We start from the raw sequence: 21,056 nt of genomic DNA, 5'->3' as shown, positions 1-21,056 counted from the left end.
TATGTAGTCATTGATAAGTGGATATTAGCCCAAAAGCTCGAATTACCCAAGATGAAATCCACAGACCACATGAAGCTCAAGAAGAAGGATGACCAAAATGCAGATGCTTAACTCCTTCTTAAAAGGGGCAACAAAGCTATTCTTAGGAAAGGATATGGAGGCAAAGTTTGCAGCAGAGACTGAGGAACGGCCATTCAGAGACTGCCCCACATGTGATGTGATATATATCCAAGCATCTTTTGGTTGAATGTATATATGATATATATATATATTAATATATATATATATCTCATATATATATCCATCAAAACTACTTAAGATTGATGAACTAAGAAATGCATGCTAACAGGAACTGGATATAGATTTCTTCTATAATGTCAACCAACCAGAGCTTCCAGGGACTAAACTACAACCCAGTGATTATACATGGACTGACCCAAGGCTCCTATTGCATATTTAGCAGAGCATGGCCTTGTTGGGCACCAGTGGAATAATCAGCCTTTGGTCCTGCCAAGGTTGTACCCACAGCGTAAGGGAATGTCAGGGTGTGGTGGTGGGGCATAAGGGGATGTGGATGGGGAGAGGAACACCCTTATAGAAAGAGGGGAGGGTTAGGGGATAGGAGCTTATGGACAGGAAGCCTGGAAGGGAATAACATTTGAAATGTAAATGAAAAATATTCATTTAAAAACAAAGAAAAACAAAACAAAACAGAATTTCCCTTACTGACCCTAACAGCCTAAGGCAGCACAAAATCAATGGAGTGGCAAACTGGCAACTGCTCAGCTCCTGTGAGTTTTTGTGAGATTCAATCTTTTTACAACAGTGGCTGTGAGAGTGCCTTAGCTAAAATAAGTGAACTTAGTGAGCTGCACAGATTCTGAAAACAGAAGTGACATTCTCCTTCAGCAGTGCAGGAAATACTTTCTCATTTATCATCTGCTAAGATTCAGCATAGGGACTCACTTCTTAAGACACTCCCTATAGAGTGTCTCTCCATAAATTACCAAGTACGTAAACATATTTAGGTTAATCTTATTATCACCATCCAGAAAAGGATGTACAAAATGTTTGAAGTAAGTGGAAATATATTTTAGACAAGATGACAGACTTTTGATCTAGCTTTTGGAAGACAGGGAATTAGTACTTATTTTTTTTTGCCATAATCACCATTGGGCATATTACATAAAAATTATCTCATATTAAAAAAGAATAAACTTCCCATAACCATCAAAAACTAGATTATTTCTTTTTTTTCTTTTCTTTTTTTTTTCTTTTTTTTTTTTTTTTGGAGCTGGGGACCAAACCTAAGGCCTTGCGCTTGCTAGGCGAACCGTCTACCACTGAGCTAAACCCCCAACCCCAGATCATTTCAATGACTAAGCAGTCTCTACAGTCTGGAAGATATACAGGAAGAAATATTAAACAAAGTATTGAAAGTAATAGCTAATGATATGGAGCTAATCATACCTGTAGATCAATCTCCTGTGAGGGTCAAAGCAAAAATTACTGTACTCCAGCTTGCAAAATAATTTACAGAGATTCAATCTCACCTTTCATGGATTCTCTCCACATTAGTTCCATTGTGCTTCCAATTATCAACAACTATGGTCCCTTGTTTAAGAATCGAAGGATTGAATTTTACAGTCACTTGTACAAAGCTGCAGAATTCTTGCTTTGATTATTTTGCTCTTCTGCATCTTAACAAATTTTCCAAAATATTTAAAAATGTTTGTCTCAAAGGACTTGGAAGAAGCCTTGTTTATTTTATCCTCATTTTTTTTTCTTCGAAACCTCAGGTGAGAAAAAGTCTCCCACCTCCAGCCTGGATGTAAGCAAAAATTTCTTATCCACCTCTGAGGGTCAACTCCCTCACACTGGGAATCAGTTTTGGGAGCCTCTACTACTACCAACACCAACATTATTGAGCTATGTGAAATAAGTAGACAATTTATTTCAATATGACTTCTTCATCAGTGTTGGTTCAAACAACAAGATTCTGACGTGAGGTAACTTATTTGAAGCCCATGTAAGGAAAACACAATTTAGAAAAATATTTCCTGATGATAATAAAGCCAATGTGCACAACAAAGCTTAAGACATAATTATATCAAAATTCTTGTAAACTACAAGTGACATCTTCTATTAGGATTGATTTTATACATTGACTAAGGAAGCAGGTTCAAGGTTAAAATAATGGCACGGTTAGAGTCTGTGGAAGGATAGCACTGCAGATTGTCTGAGGTAAACAGGTCAAGAGAAAAGTCTAGGGTAGCTGTTGTGCTCTAGCCATAAACATAGCACAGAGACCCCAGTTCACAAAATGTTTATTCAGGAACAGGTAATACATATCTTCCTTTGAAAACATATCACTTTTTGTTTAACATTTCTAGTTTTACCTGGTGATTATTTTTTTGATTATAAGTACCTTTCATTCCTCCTACAAAATGAAATGCATATGGGAGTCATATATGAATTTCTCAAAACATATAACTTAAAAAGAGTAGCAAGTAGCTCTTGACTTCTGAACCATTACTCCAGTAACATGTGTGTACATTTCTCATGAAAAATTTCAGACCATATGTTATTGATAAGTTTATTATGGAATTTTTCTTCACAGTATATCAGTTCTACACTCTCACCCCTGGCCACATGGAAAATTATTTTGCCCAGTAAATATGGGGTTTTCAGTTTTACATGAGTTAGAGAATATTTCAGATAGCCTTCAAAACACAAGTTTATCAGTGTTACTAGTCTGGCCCTTAGAGTCATTTAGAAAGAGAATTTTCTTAAAATTAAATGAATGTTTATACCATTTAAAATTTTAGTCCAAACTCTCAGGAATAAAGTTTTAAATTCATTCATTTCTTGAGAAAATCGCAATATACAGAGGCTTTTAGGGATGTACTGATTGAAATTACTACCTTTCAATCTGTACCTGGGAGTGTTATCATAACTGTAGAGTAAGAGCTAGGACAGTCATTTAATTGAGTGGCACAAACACTCTTATTAGTGAAATGAAAATCCCGAGGTAACCACAAAAATAGGATACAATCTATTACCATTTATACAACACAGTTATTTATATGGATTTTGTTAAGTTTACTAAGACAAAAGGACTTGAGAGGTAACATTATAGACATTTGAGCCTTAGTCATATGAACCAGATCTCCTAAGTAGCTACAATTCCCATCATATTTACCATACATTCTGAAGTAAATCAGTGACATGAGCTTGATGTTGAATACTATCAGCACACACAGGATCACACTAATATCTTCCAAACACAAAGTGTCCAATTCAACATATTGGTCTGAATCTGGGATTGGGAAGAGAGGAATGAATCAGGACAACTTCAGCAAAGAGGAAATGCTAGCTTACACAAGAAAAGTAGTTTGATTTTCAAGTTCCTATTACATGCACAAGAAAAATAGAGAAGTAGTTGTGCCTACTTCATTTTGGAGATGAGCATCTTTGCGTTAAGCTTGGAAAAAATTTTCAGGATTCTGGTACTCACTCTTCCCACGCAGCATGGCTCTTATTCTTACTAGTCTGTCTGAAGATTACATGAATATATTATCTTTTTATTTATTTTATTTAGTACTGAGACTCCTCAGTATTTCTGACCCATGTAGAGTACAGTGAAACAGAGCATTCTTATATAGTCAGGATCTCTGAAATGGAAAAATCTTAAATTTGTCCAATACCTTATTCCCTAGGAAGAATTTTCCTTTGGCTCCCTATTTTCACATTACAGCTTGTTACACATCTCTTATCTCTATCTGTACCATCCCTTCTCTCACCATACAATGACATATAGACTCATACAATGACAGTCTAGAATCTTGAGGACAGAAAGTTTGGTAGCTCTTCATCCACCCACAGATGTGCTCTCTAATGTAGGTCATAGAGATTCACTCAATGCTCAGTTCTGAAAAATTTTAGGTGAAAGTTTTGGTTCCTTCTCAGGTTTGTAGCACATTTTGAAGTTAAGTTCAAAAAGATAGATTCATAGGAGAAAAGAATAATAAATATATTTAATCAATATTTTTATGATAGAGAATCTCTTAGGATAGCAGCCCCAGGTTCATAGGTCTTATCCATTTTTATGCTTCTGTTCTATGTAGCATGGTAGCTATCTGAAAATATTACTGGATTCATGAACAGACATATTAGGGCCTAGTATTTTCAATTGTTTTTGGATATTCATTTTTTCTCAGTGATGTAGAATAGATCTCAGTTGACGATCTCATGGCTTACTGTCAAAGGCAAGCAGAAGGATTTCCACCTTCTGCTTTATAAGAAGGTCAGTTCTTATAAACAAAAGTCAGCAAGTTCGAACATGAACTCCAGGTTGGGAGAGAGAAAATATCTAGGTTCCTGATCCAATATGGAAGTGAAGAATTCTGGGTTTTGGACTTTCTTGGAAGGAAATGTGAAAAGGAGAAAGTGGGACAAAGGGAGGGTGATAAAGTCTCCCACTAAAGCCTTTTGGGTCTCCTTCAATTAAAATGCACAATGTCTTGAGGAGGTACATACTTTGTATTATCACCCTGAGAATCTAACAATACCCACTGTCTGCTAGCTACTGCTTCAGTCAGGACCAGAGCCATCTGTAAGCTGAACATATGGAACTTCTTGGGAGAAAAGCTCTCCACAATGCTTACAATTTGCTAGGGGCTCGGTGGGAGTAAAAAGACAATAAATTGAAAAGTGTTACCAAGTACATGAAGAAATGGGTATTCCTGTACACCTTGGATGAGTTTGTCAAATAGAGAAGTCATGGTGTGATATCTCCTTCACAAAAAGTAACATTAACATGTGGTCCAGAAACTACATGATTTGTATATATGAACAAAACAATGGAAAACTTATGTTAGAATAGGTATTTGCATTTTTTTGTTCATAGAAGAAGGGCAATAATGAACAGATGCCCAATCCATAGTTTTATTCTTTGGACCCGGTATAATCCATTAGAATTGACGATTCTAGAAATAGAAGTCAAAATAGCATGAGAATGAAGTGATGCTTTGTCTCAGCTGTCTTATGAAAGAAGAAATACAATATTCTAGATTTGGTTCATTTGTTAATACATTTATAAATCTTCTTGTCAGCCAGTACTGGTGCTTTTGTACTTTTAACAGGGTCTTTTGAAAAAAAAGGGGTTGGGGATTTAGCTCAGTGGTAGAGCGCTTGCCTAGGAAGCGCAAGGCTCTGGGTTCGGTCCCCAGCTCCGAAAAAAAAAGAACCAAAAAAAAAAAAAAAAGAAAAGAAAAAAAAAAGACCATTTTTGGGCAAAAAATATTTCTGGGACATTAAAAGCATTTATATTGTACAATTCTCATCGCCACACTTCTCTGTAAATGTTTCGATCTACCCCAACACTTATCCATTAAACAATTATTCCACCTTTTCTCCTTCTTTTAACTCATTTATATCTTAGTCTATTTCCTATATGTCTGGAGTACTTAAAGTACCTTATATAAAGGGAATTGCAGTGTCTTTGCATGACACGTTTGTTCTACTCAGTATAAGACCCTAAAACATATTTCTACAAATAGTATATTGACCAATTTAAAATTTATTCTTATCTGTTTTAAGGCTATTCTCTTTATTTCATAGGAGAAATTAATGAAAAACTTCTCTAAAAGCTGTCAATCCAGTTTGTGATTTTGCATTATGATATGGGCTATAGCTCTGGCTTATTCTAATGAAACAATTATTTCCAATCGTCTTACTACCCTCTAACCATAAATTAATTTTTGTTTCTAATTCATAACTTTAATTTTGCCACTGAGAAATGTGTCAGTTTCTATGACTATGGGAAATAAGTGTTTTTGCAATAGTCATGACCAAAAGGTTGAAAAATGCTGCAATAGGATCACTTACTCTCATTGTTCTGTGGATTTGTAAATAATTTCCATAAGACTTTGAGGATAAAAGGGAAGACAAGACATTTTAAATGTTAGCCTCGTCAATTGAAGTTTCATTTTGATTTCACCCTCAAATATACAAAGAAAGAATGACTTAGTTGTCTATGAGCAACATTGAAATAAAATAAAATATGTTGGAAAAGTAGGTAATTTTAACAAGGGTATGTTTTGATTTCCATCAATCTATAAACAAACTCTTTGAACTTAGAAGTCTCTTATCACAATGGATGTGTGTTTTTAAAGTAATATTATCCAATTTATTGTTTAAGTACAGAATTTTATTTCAAAAATTATACTTAGAACTATTTTAGCTTTGTGAAATATTTATTTTATTTTTAATTTATTGTTTGAAAAGTTCCTTTTTGACTAAAAATAAAATTTACAGTATATTCTGATTACAGTTTCCCCTCCCACAACTGTTTTCAGTTCCTTCTTGCCATTCTACCTACCCAATTTTAAGTCTTCCTTAATCATTGTCTTTTAAAAAGTTCATATTTGATACATTGAGCATACACCACTCTTTCACTGAAACATGCTCTGAGCTCTCCAACATAATTCTCTCTCAACTTAAACTCCTTTTTTTAAATTGTTGACAACCAATGAGTTTTAAAAATGGTTGCATATATGACCATTTAAGATCATTATTATCTCTTTTATCCTAAAAGTAAAAATAATTCAGAACAGTTTATTAAGAACTAACATCTGCTGAATTTTTAATAGAAAAAAGGGAGAAAAGAAAAATAAAAAACAACAACATACCACTATGAATTTGGTTTTGAAAGAAATTCTTTCTCTTGGAGGAGAATAGTCATGTGCTTGTACTATTAAGCTTATAAAACTCTTGACTCTCGAATCAAGACATTGTGTCTGTCTTGTCCTTGTCCTTGTTCATACTGACCTTGTCCTTCAAGGAGCAATCGTTCTTTTTCAAATATCTTACTTAAGATTTGAGAGGAGGCTTTTACAGGATGCCACTAGCCTCTTGCATACATACCTCTTTGTTTAAGATGCAAAATAAGCATGACTCCTGTAATTGCGATCAATGAAATTATGATGTCTATCGCACTCTTTTTCCAAGGAGGTTTTCTCTTACAGCAATTATCTTAAAAGAAAAAAAAGGTATAATCACTGGATATTTGTATGGAGGCATTCTATATTGGAAAAATACTTATCATAAGTAGGCATAGTTAAGAGCTACATACAGAGTTAGGCATTTCTTATGATTATTTTGTTTTTGTTTCTTTTATTTTTTGAGTTTGAAAGAGCTTGTCAGGAGTATAGTTCTCAAGAATCTAAACTGCCTAAGGAACAATGATTTACGTAATGTGACAACTTGGTACTAGAGGGAATTTCCACTCTTCTGCTACAACATGGCTCCAAGAGGATCATATATATATATATATATATATATATATATATATATATATATATATATAAAGAGATAGATCATGTGATCTTGTGGGAGGTGTGTCAATGTGGAAGGTATTAAGATTTCAAAAAAATTTCTCCTTTCCCATCTTCTCTCTCTCTCTCTTTTTCTCTCTTTCTCTCTCTCTCTCTTTCTCTCTCTCTCTTTCTCTCTCTCTCTCTCTCTCTCTCTCTTTCTCTATCTCTCCCCTCTATTTCTTATTTGCTAATAAAAATATAAAATACTAGATAATATTAATAAAAATATTTTTGAGAAATCTTATCTTTACAGGTTATTACATGTTGGATTTCAAATAATTGGCTCTCTCTTTGTCCCACAAAAAGCAAAGATTGAAAATGGAAGTTGTTTCAGACATATAGAATTGTTCAGAGGGACATCTAGAAATGAAAAAGAAGAAATAAAGAAAATACAGGGAATACAGGGAAATGTAGGAATATTCATTCTGAAATCTGCAGATGATGGCCATACTGCCCACATTGGAGGAGAACTTGAGGAAATAAATGTACTCTTCAGTAACCAGAGCAAAAAATAGACATGAACTTGAAAATCTTAAATTGTTTTTGTCAGTGAATTTTTTATTGGATATTTCTTTATTTACATTTCAAATGTTATTCCCTGTCCCGATTTTCTGCTCATAAACCTCCTATCCCATTCCCATCCCACTTCTTCTATGGGGTTGTTCCCCCACCCAGCAACCCACCCCTTTCCTGCCTCCTCACCCTGATATTCCCCTGGGTGTCCAGCAGTGGCAGGACCAAGGGCTTCTCATCCCTTTGGTACCCCACATGGCCATCCTCTGCTACATATCCAGTTGGAGCCATGGGTCTCTCCATGTGTACTCTCTGGATGGTGGTTGGAGCTCTATTTGGTTGGTATTGTTGTTCTTATGGGGTTTCAATCCCTTTCATCTCCTTTATTGTGTATTTATGTGTTTATATTCATAAGAGAAATTGGTCTGAAGTGTTCTTTTTTGTTGGGTCTTTGTGAGGTTTATATAAGAGTAATTGTGGCTTCATAGAAGGAATTTGGTAGTGTTCCTTTGGTTTTTGTTTTGTGGAATAGTTTGGACAGTATCGGTATGAGGTCTTCTATGAAGGGCTGATAGAATTTTGCACTAAACCCATCCAGTCCTGTTCCTGGGCCTTTTGGGGGGGGCATTGGGAAACTCTTAATAACTGCTCTATTTATTTAGGAGTTATGGTACTATTTAGCTGGTTTATCTGATCCTAATTAAACTTTGGTACCTGGTATCTGTCTAGAAAAATGTTCATTTCAGACAGATTTTCCAGTTTGTTGAATATAGTCTTTTGTAGTAGGATCAGATGATTTTTTTAATTTCCTCAGATTCTGTTGTTATGTCTCCCTTTTCATTTCTGATTTTGTTAATTTGGATACTCACTATGTGACTTCTAGTTAATCTGGCTAAGGGTTTATCTATATTGTTTATTATCTCAAAGAGACAGCTCCTGGTTTTCTTGTTTCTTTGGATGTTTCTTTTTGGTTTATCTTGGTTGATTTCAGCCCTGAGTTTCATTATTTCCTACATTCTACTCCTCTTGGGTGTATTTGCTTCTTTTAGTTCTAGAGCTTTTAGGTGTGCTGTCAAACTGATATTGTATGCTCTGTCCAGTGCCTTTTTGGAGGCACTTGGAGCTTTGCATTTTCCTCTTAGCATGGCTTTGATTATGTCTTATAAATTTGCTATGTTGTGCTTTCATTTTCATTAAATTCTAAAAAGGTTTAATTTCTTTCTTTTATTCTTCCTTGTCCAAGTTATCATGAGTAGAGCATTGTTCAATTTCCCTGTCTATGTGGGCTTTCTGTCATTTTGCTGTTATTGAGGACCAGGCTTAGTCCATGGTGATCTGATGGGCTGCATGGGATTATTTCAATCTTCTTGTATCTGTTGAAGTCTGTTTTTTTGACCGATTATATGGTCAATTTTAGAGATGTTACCATAAGGTGCTAAGAATAGGTATATTCTTTTGATTTAGGATGAAATGTCCTATAGATATATTCTAGAAAAAGCGATATTTTAATTTTTATTGGAATATTATTTCTTACATATAGTGAGTATGTTAGGGTATTTTCATTCAGATATATTATAACGATTCGTTGTATCATTCTGACCCAATAAAATCTATCTAGCTCTCATTCAAGATTCCTTTACCTCCCAGACAATCTTGCTTTTACATTAACATCATACATATTTAAATAGCTTCTGGTATCTATGTAAATTCTATAATCCACAAAGGAGAAAATTATGATATATCTATTTCTTAGTTATATCAGTTAGAATATTAACATTCGATTGCATTTACTTTATGCCCTTCAAATCACAGTTCTATTATTTATAAATGAATTACATTCTACCATGCATGCATATGATGATCTCATATATTTTTATCTACTACTGTGTTCATAGACTTCAAAACTGATATCATACTTTGCCATAGGGAATAATGCTACAGTAAATGGAAATGTATATTTATATCAGTAGCATGTTACTTGGAGTTTCTGGGGTATACACACAGTAAAGGCAATATTGAGATATGCCAAAATTCTAATTTTAGGTTTTTGAGGTATTTTGTTTTATGATTTATTATGGGAAGATGTGGGCAAAATTCAATCTCATATACAACATATGAAAAAACAAAACAAAACAAAACAAAAACAACAACAACACCAAAAAACAAAGAAAGCATTCTCCTCTGATCCAGCTTATTGGACTAGTAAATTTCCTAGGATTAGTCAGAGGAACATAGGTGACTCAAGAGTAATTTAAATAAAAAGGTCTTCAGAAGTATGAATGAGTTATAAAAAATTGCTTCTCCGGAGCTCTGCAGTCATCTTACATGGACATCCATGAAAGACCTTTTTCTCAGAAATTGTCTACTGATTATATAGACAATAATGAGGATGAAAATCACAAGATTTCTAAATTGTGTGAGCTTCCTGACTCCCTTCCCTTTCCAGGGAAGAATTTTTCTACTTAAAGGAAAATACTACAAATTCCCCAACCCCTTCATTGACCACTTATGATTTTGTTTCACTTTTACAACATTTTATGAACTTTGGAGATAGTTGTCTTGAAGTCTATTATTTTTTTTTATGGCTGATAATTGCTTCACTGTGTTTTAATTAAAATCACATATTTTCAGTGTCATGGTTACTTACAAGTATCCACAGAGACTGCAAAAGACAGACTACCCTCTATATTCTAGTAGTAGATGTATTCTATGGGTGAAACACTAGTGATTTGGGTGCAGTTTTGTGCACACTCCACAACTGTTTATCACAACAATAGTGGTCACATAGCATGTTCTGGTATTATGAGACAGCACTCACAGAGGGAGCTTCAAGCTCTGCCCTATGTGATTTTTTTAATGGTATATAGCCAAAGGTTCCATGTCTTTAAAAATGGTTTTTTTTCATCCTGTTTTGGTATATAACCTATAGCAGTAGAAATAGTCTTTTTGTTTGCGAGGACATAGGCCTACATTGGCTTCAGAGGCTTTCTATAAAGATAGCTACCCCATGACAATGAACGTTTCATCTAAAATCCTTTTGGTTCCTATTAGTGCCTTTTTGTTGTGTTTTAATTACATATGGAGGCTTGCAGAAAAATATCCTAAACTGGTGATTTCAGGGCAACTTTTCCAAGTCTATAGACACTTATATATTAGCCCTCCATAATGAAGTTGCTTTTAAAAAGGGTGGACTAGATCTTTGAAGGTTCACTACTATGCAGTTCAGTAATGGTCAATTGGTTCTTGTGGGTTAAAAAAACACTAACAAGCACTACAGGCAAGAAAGAATACTGCCTTATCAAAAGCAATGTGGTACAAATGCATGGATATCAGTGACATCTAGCTAGCTGCATTCCAATCATATTCCATAAGCTACCTGAGCTCCATCTTAGGGTGAGGCTATTGCAGAGATCCTGAGGGTATTTCAACCTGTGATGGTACCCAGGCTGTTCCAATTTATGGTGCTCAATCTGCTTCAGGCCTGTGGAGATACAAGGTTATATATAGCCATGGTGCCTACTGTTACAGCTGGTTTCCCTGGTTTGGACCAGGTTTTTGCCCCCACAACCTCATTAATTCATCAGCCATATCTGATTATTGAAAGATGATGAATTAATTCATGGGTGGTGCACTTATTTGAATGGAAAAATATACATCACATACTCTGGTAAGAACTACCTGGCAACCTCTATGACAAGCTCAATAATTTCCCTATGCTGTTTTATCATTTATGCTTTCCATGACCTATTTCTCAGGCTTTAAAGCCTACTAGAATATTACTGATATATAGTCTTTGATATTTTGATGAAAATGTCCCCTGTCAATCCAGGTGCTACATTTATGTTTGAGACAAACTAGAAGACCCTTTTGCCTTTGCCTCTGTTTATGCCATCTTGATTGCTTTACATTTTAAGAACCCAATCTAAATAAAAATGTTAGTCATTCAGATCTGCCAAAACCTTTTCTACCTCAAAAGATCACATTCCACTATGGGGCTCATCAAAACTACTAGAGTTTTATATCAGGATCAGAATTACTTTTTTTCCTTGAGTTTCTGTAAACAAGGTATAACCAGCATTGTAACCTGAACACTGATCACCTCCTTTATAACAAAATTGCTTGGTGATGATCTTTTGCTCATCAAGAAGATCTTTTGCTCTTGTCTTCCAAACATTGATATCTATGGAAATCATGGTTGGAGATAATTAAGGATTCCCAGTACCTCCTGTGAGTGAGTCCATCCAGACTGATGTCCTTGTATTTCCTCAGGTCATGCAGAATGGATAGTTATATTACTATATCTCTAGATCTGTGGTACCAATATTGTCCCATGTGTTCTTATATTCCATAGCATCATAAGACATGATCCGAGAAACACACTTTTATTTTATAGACTTCCAAATTTTAACAGTTCAGATACAGACTACTCCCTACATATAATTTTTTGCATTTCCAGTCTTATATTGACAATGACCTTCTGAATATTCTATCATGGTTACTTCAAGTTCTTTCTCCTTATTTAAATTGTTTGACAATGGGTTCTAAATTTAAATTACAAAAAATGGGTCCTTGGCAAAGATCTAACTTGTACCCTCCATCCAAATCACATGTTGGCATCTTATTTAATCCTCTTTTTCTTCCCTATTTGTCCTTCAAATCTGGGACTAGTGTGGAAGCTAGCAAAATCCTTGTCCCTTTTTTTTTCTTCCATCCTGTGAGGAAATACTTGGTGGGAATGCAGAGAAGCCTCATTTCATGTTTTATCATCACAGTAAAGCATGTGGTTGCTGACAGTCCTTACTTCTGTGATATGTGTTTCTTGTAGATATCATAATATATATTTAACCAGTTATTTGAGGTGCATTTCCATACTCACATAAAAAAAATAACCTCCCATTCTCCACTAAGGCACTCCATTTGATGCCATCTGAAAAAGGGTTGCTTATTCAGAAAATCCTTTCTAAAGGAGACTCTATTCTGATTTCTTTGCATGATTGATAATTCAACAGAGTGAAAATGTAACTGTCACTACAGAAAGGAGGCTATTCATTGCATATCACATGGTAAAACATACAGATATTGAAGTTGTTTTTCACCCATGCCTTAACTTCAGATTGATCAGCTTCACATTACCTATTGTTAAGTATAGGTGACGATTCCTTTGTGAATAGTCATAGGTAGTCACTTTACCAAGGTACACATGAGAGATCAAGGATTACATGAGGGTCCACATTATGTCCCAAAGAGTTTGTTTGATATTAATCCCATTATTATAGATAAGAGGCTACTGACTTTAGCCTTTATGATTAAAAATTAGATAGCTATATTGCTGAATATTTCTCTGAAGCATGGATATTTACATCTTACAGCTCCCTCATAAACTTGAGTGGAAATCACCATTATTAACGTGGTTTCAAACTGATTAATATAAAGGCAACACTAGGTTTTAAAAACAGTACTGTCAGAACCTGCACCAGTAAAAGCAGAGAATATAGAAAGAAATAATGGGTAAAGACATTAAGAAACATTCATTCATTCCAATCTGCTTAGATGATGGGCATACTGTATTTATTCCATGACATCTAGAGCAAGTAGATAAGTTCACGTGACAGAGAAATGTCACAAAACTATACATGAGCTTGAGGTTTATATTTTTGGCAGTGAATACATTGCATATAGTGATAAATTTCTTTAAGATATTTTCATGAAGGCATATCATAATAAATTGCTAGTAGTGCCCCTCTATCCACCTCCAAATCACTTCTTTCCCTTTTCCTCCCAGACAAACTGGTTTTTACATTAATATTACACATATATAACAATTTACTCTCATCTGTGTTAAGTCTCCAATCCATGAAGTGAAAAATTATATCAATAATTCTGTGCTATATCAGCTAAAATTTTAATTTTCGGTTGATTCACCTTGCCCCCAAAAGATGAATCATATTATTTATAGCTAAATTAAACTCTACCAGGCATGTAAACCATATTCTCATGTATACTATTCTACTTTTCTGTTCACAGACATCTAATACATTCCCATGTATAGGTACATTGAATTGACATATATCAATCTTTCACAGCCAGCATTGTGGAGTGGTTTGTATTTCTTTAAAGATTTTCATTGAAATATCTGTGTCGGAAGCAGTCAGCAAAGTATCTTCTATGTAATCAAACTAAAGAATTGAGGAATTCATCTACAAATTATTTTCAGTGGTTCTGTACAAAATATTGACATATGGTTGAACTATTTAATGTTACTAGTAGAAGAACATTTCCCTGATATCCTTTTACAGATTAAGTGTTTGTACAAGTAGGCACAATAAAGCAAACTTTTTTTCATCCTACTCACTTAAACGGGTAGTAAAACAGCAGTCTTTTAAATCAGTTACTTTCAAATACTTAGATAATAAAGAAGGTAAGGGAATTCAATGGCAGTAATGGATATACCTGTTGAATTATTCTATGCTCAGCTCTAAAACCAGTTAATATTTTCAATTTTCCCAATTTCTTTACCATTAAAAAGCAGGGGATTTTCATGGGTTGGCTTGCTGACTCTATATATTTGGCCTCTAATTGCTCCTGTAACAGATGGTCAAGCTCCTATATTTCTTTTGCCAAGTGGCATTTATCTACACATATAGGCTTGTGATGTAACCATTTTCAGGGCAGGGCTTTTGGGATTTCAGCTGTAGCTCTTCCTTTAATTTTGGAAACTCATTTCCTCTAATGATCCTGTGTTTGGACAATTGGCAAAACCTGGGATACTTTTGCTGACATATATCAATATTTTCCCCCAGAGCATCCACAATTTCACCATAAATCCCATTGCAAGCTGTCTCTTGGATCACAGGACTATTAACCAATAGGCACATATGTTTTAATAGATCCCTTCCCCATAAACGTATGGGCATGTCTTCTAATAAAGCCTCAACTTTTACATTTGACCTTCTGGTTCCACACATTTAACTCATTACACCCTTTGTTTCATTCATAATAACTTTCCACTCCCAATGTACTAGGTATAAATCTTTTAAACTGGTCATTCTGAGTCCCAAGATTTCTGTGAAATCATAGAAACATAAACACTTGTAGGGTTAGGAGGTCGTGCCCTGCCACAGGACTCAGTTGCTCAAGGAGGCAGGAAGTGGGAAGTTGACCATGATTATCCTATGTTGTTGATGGGCAGGTATCAGGCTGTAGGAAAGCGGCCCTGCAGGGAAGCTGGGCAGTCTGATTCTCAGGATCTCAGGCCTACAGGCATGGCTGGAAACTGCAAAAGAGCTGAGAACAGACAGGGGACCAAGGGCTGGATCTAGGTGGGGGCCAGGGATGGGGGAATAGGGGACTTCAGCTGGTTCTGAAGGTGCAAGACTGTGGCTTGAATGTGGTTGGCTTGGGTTGGGCTTGGCTCTAGGCAGTGGCTGGGAGCACAGAAGAGGCCTTCTATAGGAAATTAGATGGTGGCTCTGTAGGCAAAGGCCTTCTCCATGGTTCCTGATGGTGGATCCCAATGAAAATAGGCAGTCCATGGTTTTAAGGCATTTATTGTCATGGCAGAAAGTGGATGTGTAGAATCATACCCCACTTCTCAGGGTTGGCCTGAGATTAATGCCTTTTGCAGGAGGAGTGTCTGGGAAGGATAGCTTATTGGCTAAGCCTCCAGGCCTTTAGGTACCTCATTATAATGGAAATCTGTCTTGAGCCTACACAATCACAGGTCACATCCTCTACCTGTGGAGGGGCTTGGGGCATACATGACTGATGGCTACAAATCTTTGAAGGGCTACAGCTAGTGACAGGTGCAAAACACCTACTGTCCCTTCAGAGTCACTGGGGTTTCTAGTCTTAGCTCAAACAGGAACCAGGCTGCCTTTAATGGTCCCACAAACTCTTATTTTTACTAAGCCTTCTACTTCAACACTTTTTACTTGCAATTTTAGTTTTAATCTCTGATCAACAGCTGAAAATGAACACATTTTCCTATACTTCCAAAAGACTCCTGTTCTTTCTCCTGGAACAGTTTTGCCCTACAGCTAGGGATACAGTGGCAGCTGGGCAATCGTACTAACTGGATTGTATTACTAACTAATAGTATCTTTATTTTTTTCACAGACTGTTATGGTTTGCATATGCTTGGCCCAGGGAGTGGCACCATTAGAAGGTGTGATCTTGTTGGAGGAAGTGTGTCACTGTGGGATTGGGCTTGGAGACTCTCCTCATAGCTGTCTGAGGAAGCTCAGTCTGTTCCTGGCTTCCTTCGGGTGCAGATGTAGAACTCAGCTCCTCCTGTACCATGCCTGCCTGGATGCTGTGATGCTGCCATGCTCCCTCTTTGATGATAATGGGCTGAACTTCTGAACCTATAAGCCAGTCCCAATTAAATATCGTCCTTTATAAAACTTATATTGGTCATGGTGTCTGTTCACAGCAATAAGATCTCAACTAAGACATAAACAATGGGCTTAAATTCTCTTTAATTGAAGCAGACAAATGTAGTCTGGGGAATGATAGTTCTGTAGGCAGAATCCACCCAGATCTACCACTGGAAGATTTCTAACTTAGAATATTTAGGATGATAGATTCCAGGCCCAGTAATTGTATTATATATTGACTCTAAGCTAAGATTGTCTGGTGTTTTCCATTCTGCTGCCATTTATCTGACCTCAAGGAAAAGCTTCCTCCCTCTGCAAAATTGGGATAAAGAACCACTTTTAAACCTTTTCAGCAAGTTATGGATCTATGCCCTTCGTATTTCCTTTGCATTTTTTAATGGGACCTCAAGGATAGTCAGAATTCAGGTTGAATGTTGGGAATGAAGACTGCTTTACAGATTTTGTACCATTTACCTGGTGGGACCCACTATGTTTGTTGTTCTGAGTCCTGGAGACTTGGTATTATTGTCATTCAACATTGAAAAAAGGTTGACATTTCAGTGCTATTATTTCTCCCTCACTTATGTTGCCATATTATATTAAAAGAAACTTCTACTCCCCCGCCATTTAACTATCCAATGGGGCTGTTTGTATTTTGAAGGCTTTCTCCGAACTCTTGGTCTCTAGTTACTAAGCTGTAACATAAACAACCTCCTAGCATCGTACAGAAGTGGACAGAGGACAGTGTTATGAACAAGTCTGGTTTGATTCAGACTGCTGCAGCTGTTGCCTTTATTGATGCTGTTTGCCAATTTTAGAAAGTACTTTTTTTTAATTTGTGTGTGTTCACAGTGTAAAATTAATGGGCTTCATTGTGATATTAACATCCGGAAGTATCATGAGATAGTGAAGAACACAGGGTTCCTGGTTGTGTTACAGGAGTCATTTAACTAAATCTTGGAAGAAGTTCTTGGGGAAACCCATACTTTTGAATCTGTTGAAAAAGTGTGGGCCACTCTCTACCTCCACAAAAGGACTATGGAGCACCGTACCTGTTTTTAAGAGGACGTCGATTTATGAGATGATAATATCACAATGAAGCCCATTAATTTTACACTTGTTCATAACACTGGCCTTGGTTCTAATATTTATTGTGCTTAAACATTAGGTCTTGCTATACTTAGAAATCTTTGCTATTTCAATGATATCTGAGTCACTTTAGGATACATGGTCATGTGCAAATTATTTAGAAAGGGGAAAAGCCTGTTACTCCAGCTGTGCACCTTTGAGGAGTCAATTGTTACCAAGGGGATAATGATTACATGTACACGCAAAACACACAAGACTTTTCCTGACATCAAATATTGAAAGTTATGACAAGCCTAGGGCCACAAAACAAAAACTGTGGGCCTATTGACTTTGGTCAGCCATGAAGAAATAGAGCTAAAGTAGATATACTATAAATAGAGGTAAATCTAGCTCTGTGAATGAATGCAAATCTAAGGCATAATGTTTAAGGCAGTACTGCTAATATAGTCAAAAGTAAATATATTACAAATGCAAAACTCAATGTTATAAAATCAGAAATTGAATTATTGACCTTATTCCCATAGGCATAAATGATTTGCTGTTGGAATTATTTCAAAGGAATGATCAAGGTTCCAGTGTGAATCCAGGGATGAATAATGAATATTTCACCAAAGAAAGAATTCCACAGTCTATGAGAAATTTGAGATAAGATTTAACGCACATAGGAGGATTTCTAAGCTGCTACTCATTCTAAGTCTCAAAGGAAAACCTGGTCAATCAAAACAATGTGTCTTAGGAAGTGTGGAAGTATTTCAAATTTATCTGTAAATGGTTAGAAACCAAAACTCAATATCCGCTTAATACATATGGAAATAGGAGGCCTGAAGAAAATAGTAGTTACTATGATATTCCATAAATCATGAAATTCAAAATGGCTAGTTTAGTATGATTGTATATGGATTATAAGAAGTGAAATATTCTCAGAGATAAAATAATATTTTCAATGATTGAAATATGTGGGACCAGAAAGCATTTTTTTTATTTAAAGCCATATGTCAATGACCTGCTGATAAACTTACAGAGAAGAGAACTTTCACAATGTTGATGTATACAGGTAAACATATATGTGATCCAAGACACATTACATGATGGGATTTTGTGTAAAATTCCACATGGGAAGAATATATATATATATACATTAAAACAACTCCAGGATTATTGCCCATTTTGCAAGCGGAATAGAACCTGAACTGAATTGCCAAAACTACAGAAGGTAGCAAGGTTAAAATTCAGAGAACTATACCTTAAATACGGTTACCTCTGGCAGACTGGACAGTGTTGAGACTGGCCTTAGTTCTAATATTTATTGTGCTTAAACATTAGATCTTGCTATAGGAGTAGATATTTGGCTACTAGGAGTAGATATTTGGCTCTTGATAAAGAAATATGATAGGAGGTTGAGTTTTTTGTACAACTGCAAATAGATGTCACATATTGAGATTACATGTCAGCCTGTGGAAATCCCTTCTATTTGCTAGGTAACAAAATAGGAAAAATTGAAGATGTTAACAGACTTTAGAGTTGAGGATAGAGTAAATAAAAAAATGTCCATTATAACATTGACATTCATTTTCATCTTTGTTATTCATTTGGAAAAATCCTGGTTACTTAATAGAGATACAGGCTAGAAGGTATTGTTCAAAGCTAGGACATTTTGCATTTACAATGGGTAACATCACAAAGTGGCAAAGGCAGGAACACTGGACTATGAAATAGAGCTAGTAGGATGAAGATCCTCAGAGAGCAGTTGCAAGGTGAAGGGAGTACTATGACATAAAAGTCAGATTTAATTTGATCATGCAAAAGACAAAATCAATGCTTATTGCAGCTTTCACATCCTGCAGAAAAAGTTCATGAGGTAGTAGACAGTGTACCTCATTTATGAAGATTATATAAATACTGGAGAATTTTTCCCTTATTCTAAACTAATAATGATCTTAGGGATGAACAGTATCTAATGAGAACAAGATGCAAGGAAGGTTTTTTATAAGGAACTGATTGTTTGAAATTTTCAATATCTTATGAAAGACAATGTCATAGATCATTAAAGCCCTAGAAATCACCTCTAGCTTACTGGAGGGTGATGAGACTAATCTTGGAACAAATATTTTCATTGCTAACATATTAGCTCTTACTGTACCTAGAGGTCTCTGTTCCCTCAATGACACATGAACCTGTTGCAGGATACATGGTCATGTGCAAATTATTTAGAAAAGAATTCTTTAGATATCCTGACTCAAAATAATTGGTGATTTTAATGGGGAAAAAATGAGCAGTAGAAATACAGTTTTGAACAAGGCATCCCTGGAAGGTTTCATTTCCCTACACATAAATCAGAACACAAAGCTTGGTACTCCAGTTGTGTACCTTTGATGAGTCGAGTGTTACCATTTGCAAAATGAATGTATGTTCAAGAGATACAGTAAGGCTTTTTCATGCCATCAAATGTTGAAAGTTATGCCTAGCCTAGTGCCAAACAATAAAAAGTATAGGCGTCTTGACTTTGTCAGCCGTTCCAACAGTGAGCCAAATCTTGCTCTATGAATTAATGCAAATCTAATACATGATGATTAAAGCAGTGCTGCTTATAATTGTCTAAAGGTAAATTTCTTACTCACAAAAGCAAAACTCAATGTTAGAAAAGTCACTAATTAAACTATTGATCTTTTTCCCATAGGCTTAAATGATTTTTTGTTGCAATTATTTCAAAGGAATGATCAAAGTTTCAAGGTGAATCCAGTTATGAATTATAAAATATTCCATGGTCTATGTGAAAATTGAGATAATATTTAATGCATATAGTAGGATTTCTAAACTGCTACTCTCTGCATTTTTCTAAGGAAAATCTGGCCCAGCAAAAATCAAGTTTCTTAGGAAGCATAGAAATATATGTCATTTTCATCTGTTAATGGTCAGGAATCAAGACTCAGTATACACTTAGTACTTTTGGAAATAGGAGACTTGATGAAAACAGTAATATGTGTTACTATGATATTCCAGAAATCTTGAAATTCAAAATAGCAAGTTTAATATGATTATACCCAGATTATAGGAAGTGACATATTCTCCCAGATAAAATAAGGTGTTCAGTGAATTAAATGTGTGTGACAAGAAAGTCAATTATTTTATTTAAGGACATATGACAATTACATGTCCACAATCTTACAGGGAAGAGAACATTCACAATCTTGAGTTATATGAGCTAATATAAATGTGATCTAAGACATATTACATGATGAAATTTAGCGTCAAATGGAGTGTTCTGCATGGAAAGAGTTTATATATGTCGGTAAAAACAACTCCAGGACTGCCAGTTGTCCAAACACAGAATGGAACCTGAACTGAGTTTCCAATACTACAGTAAAAGCAAGATTAAAATTCTAAGAACCATACTTTAACATGGTTACCTTCCATGGCCTCTATGAGTAGATCTTTGACACTTTACAAAGAAGTATGATAGGTGCTTGAATTTTTTGAACAACTGAAAGTATTGGTCAAATATTTAGATTAGGATATCAGACTTTGGAATTCTCTTCTATTTGATAGGTAACAAAAATATGAAAAATTGAGGATGTTAACAGACTTTAGAGCTGAGGATAAAGTAAGTCCACAAATATGTCCATTACAGCAATGACATTCATTTTCTTCTTTGTGATCCATTTCGAAAAAAATGGGTTACTCAAAATGGATATAGGCTAGA

The 21,056-nt window shown here is 35.4% G+C and overlaps 1 protein-coding gene across 9 annotated transcripts in view; it reads right to left on the bottom strand.

The window, feature by feature from the left end:
• Positions 1 to 21,056, bottom strand: part of Skint5l (selection and upkeep of intraepithelial T cells 5 like) — a 238,361-nt gene that overhangs the window by 19,578 nt on the left and 197,727 nt on the right. For 3 of the 9 annotated variants that reach the window (XM_087551531.1, XM_087551532.1, XM_087551539.1), the window contains 3 exons: positions 11,269 to 11,373; positions 6,928 to 7,035; positions 3,203 to 3,319 (listed from right to left, as the gene is read on the bottom strand). In XM_087551531.1, the coding sequence (XP_087407657.1) occupies positions 3,203 to 3,319; positions 6,928 to 7,035; positions 11,269 to 11,373 (330 nt within the window). Of the gene's footprint in view, positions 1 to 2,310; positions 3,320 to 6,927; positions 7,036 to 11,268; positions 11,374 to 21,056 lie in introns of those variants that run through there. The other 6 variants (XM_087551533.1, XM_087551534.1, XM_087551535.1 and 3 more) reach the window with 4 other exon arrangements.

This window comes from Rattus norvegicus, chromosome 5 (assembly GCF_021556685.1).
Source record: "Rattus norvegicus strain SHRSP/BbbUtx chromosome 5, alternate assembly SHRSP_T2T, whole genome shotgun sequence".
Classification (NCBI taxonomy): domain Eukaryota; kingdom Metazoa; phylum Chordata; class Mammalia; order Rodentia; family Muridae; genus Rattus; species Rattus norvegicus.
Note: the sequence above shows the minus strand (reverse complement) of the source record. Positions and strands in the feature narration are given on the sequence as shown.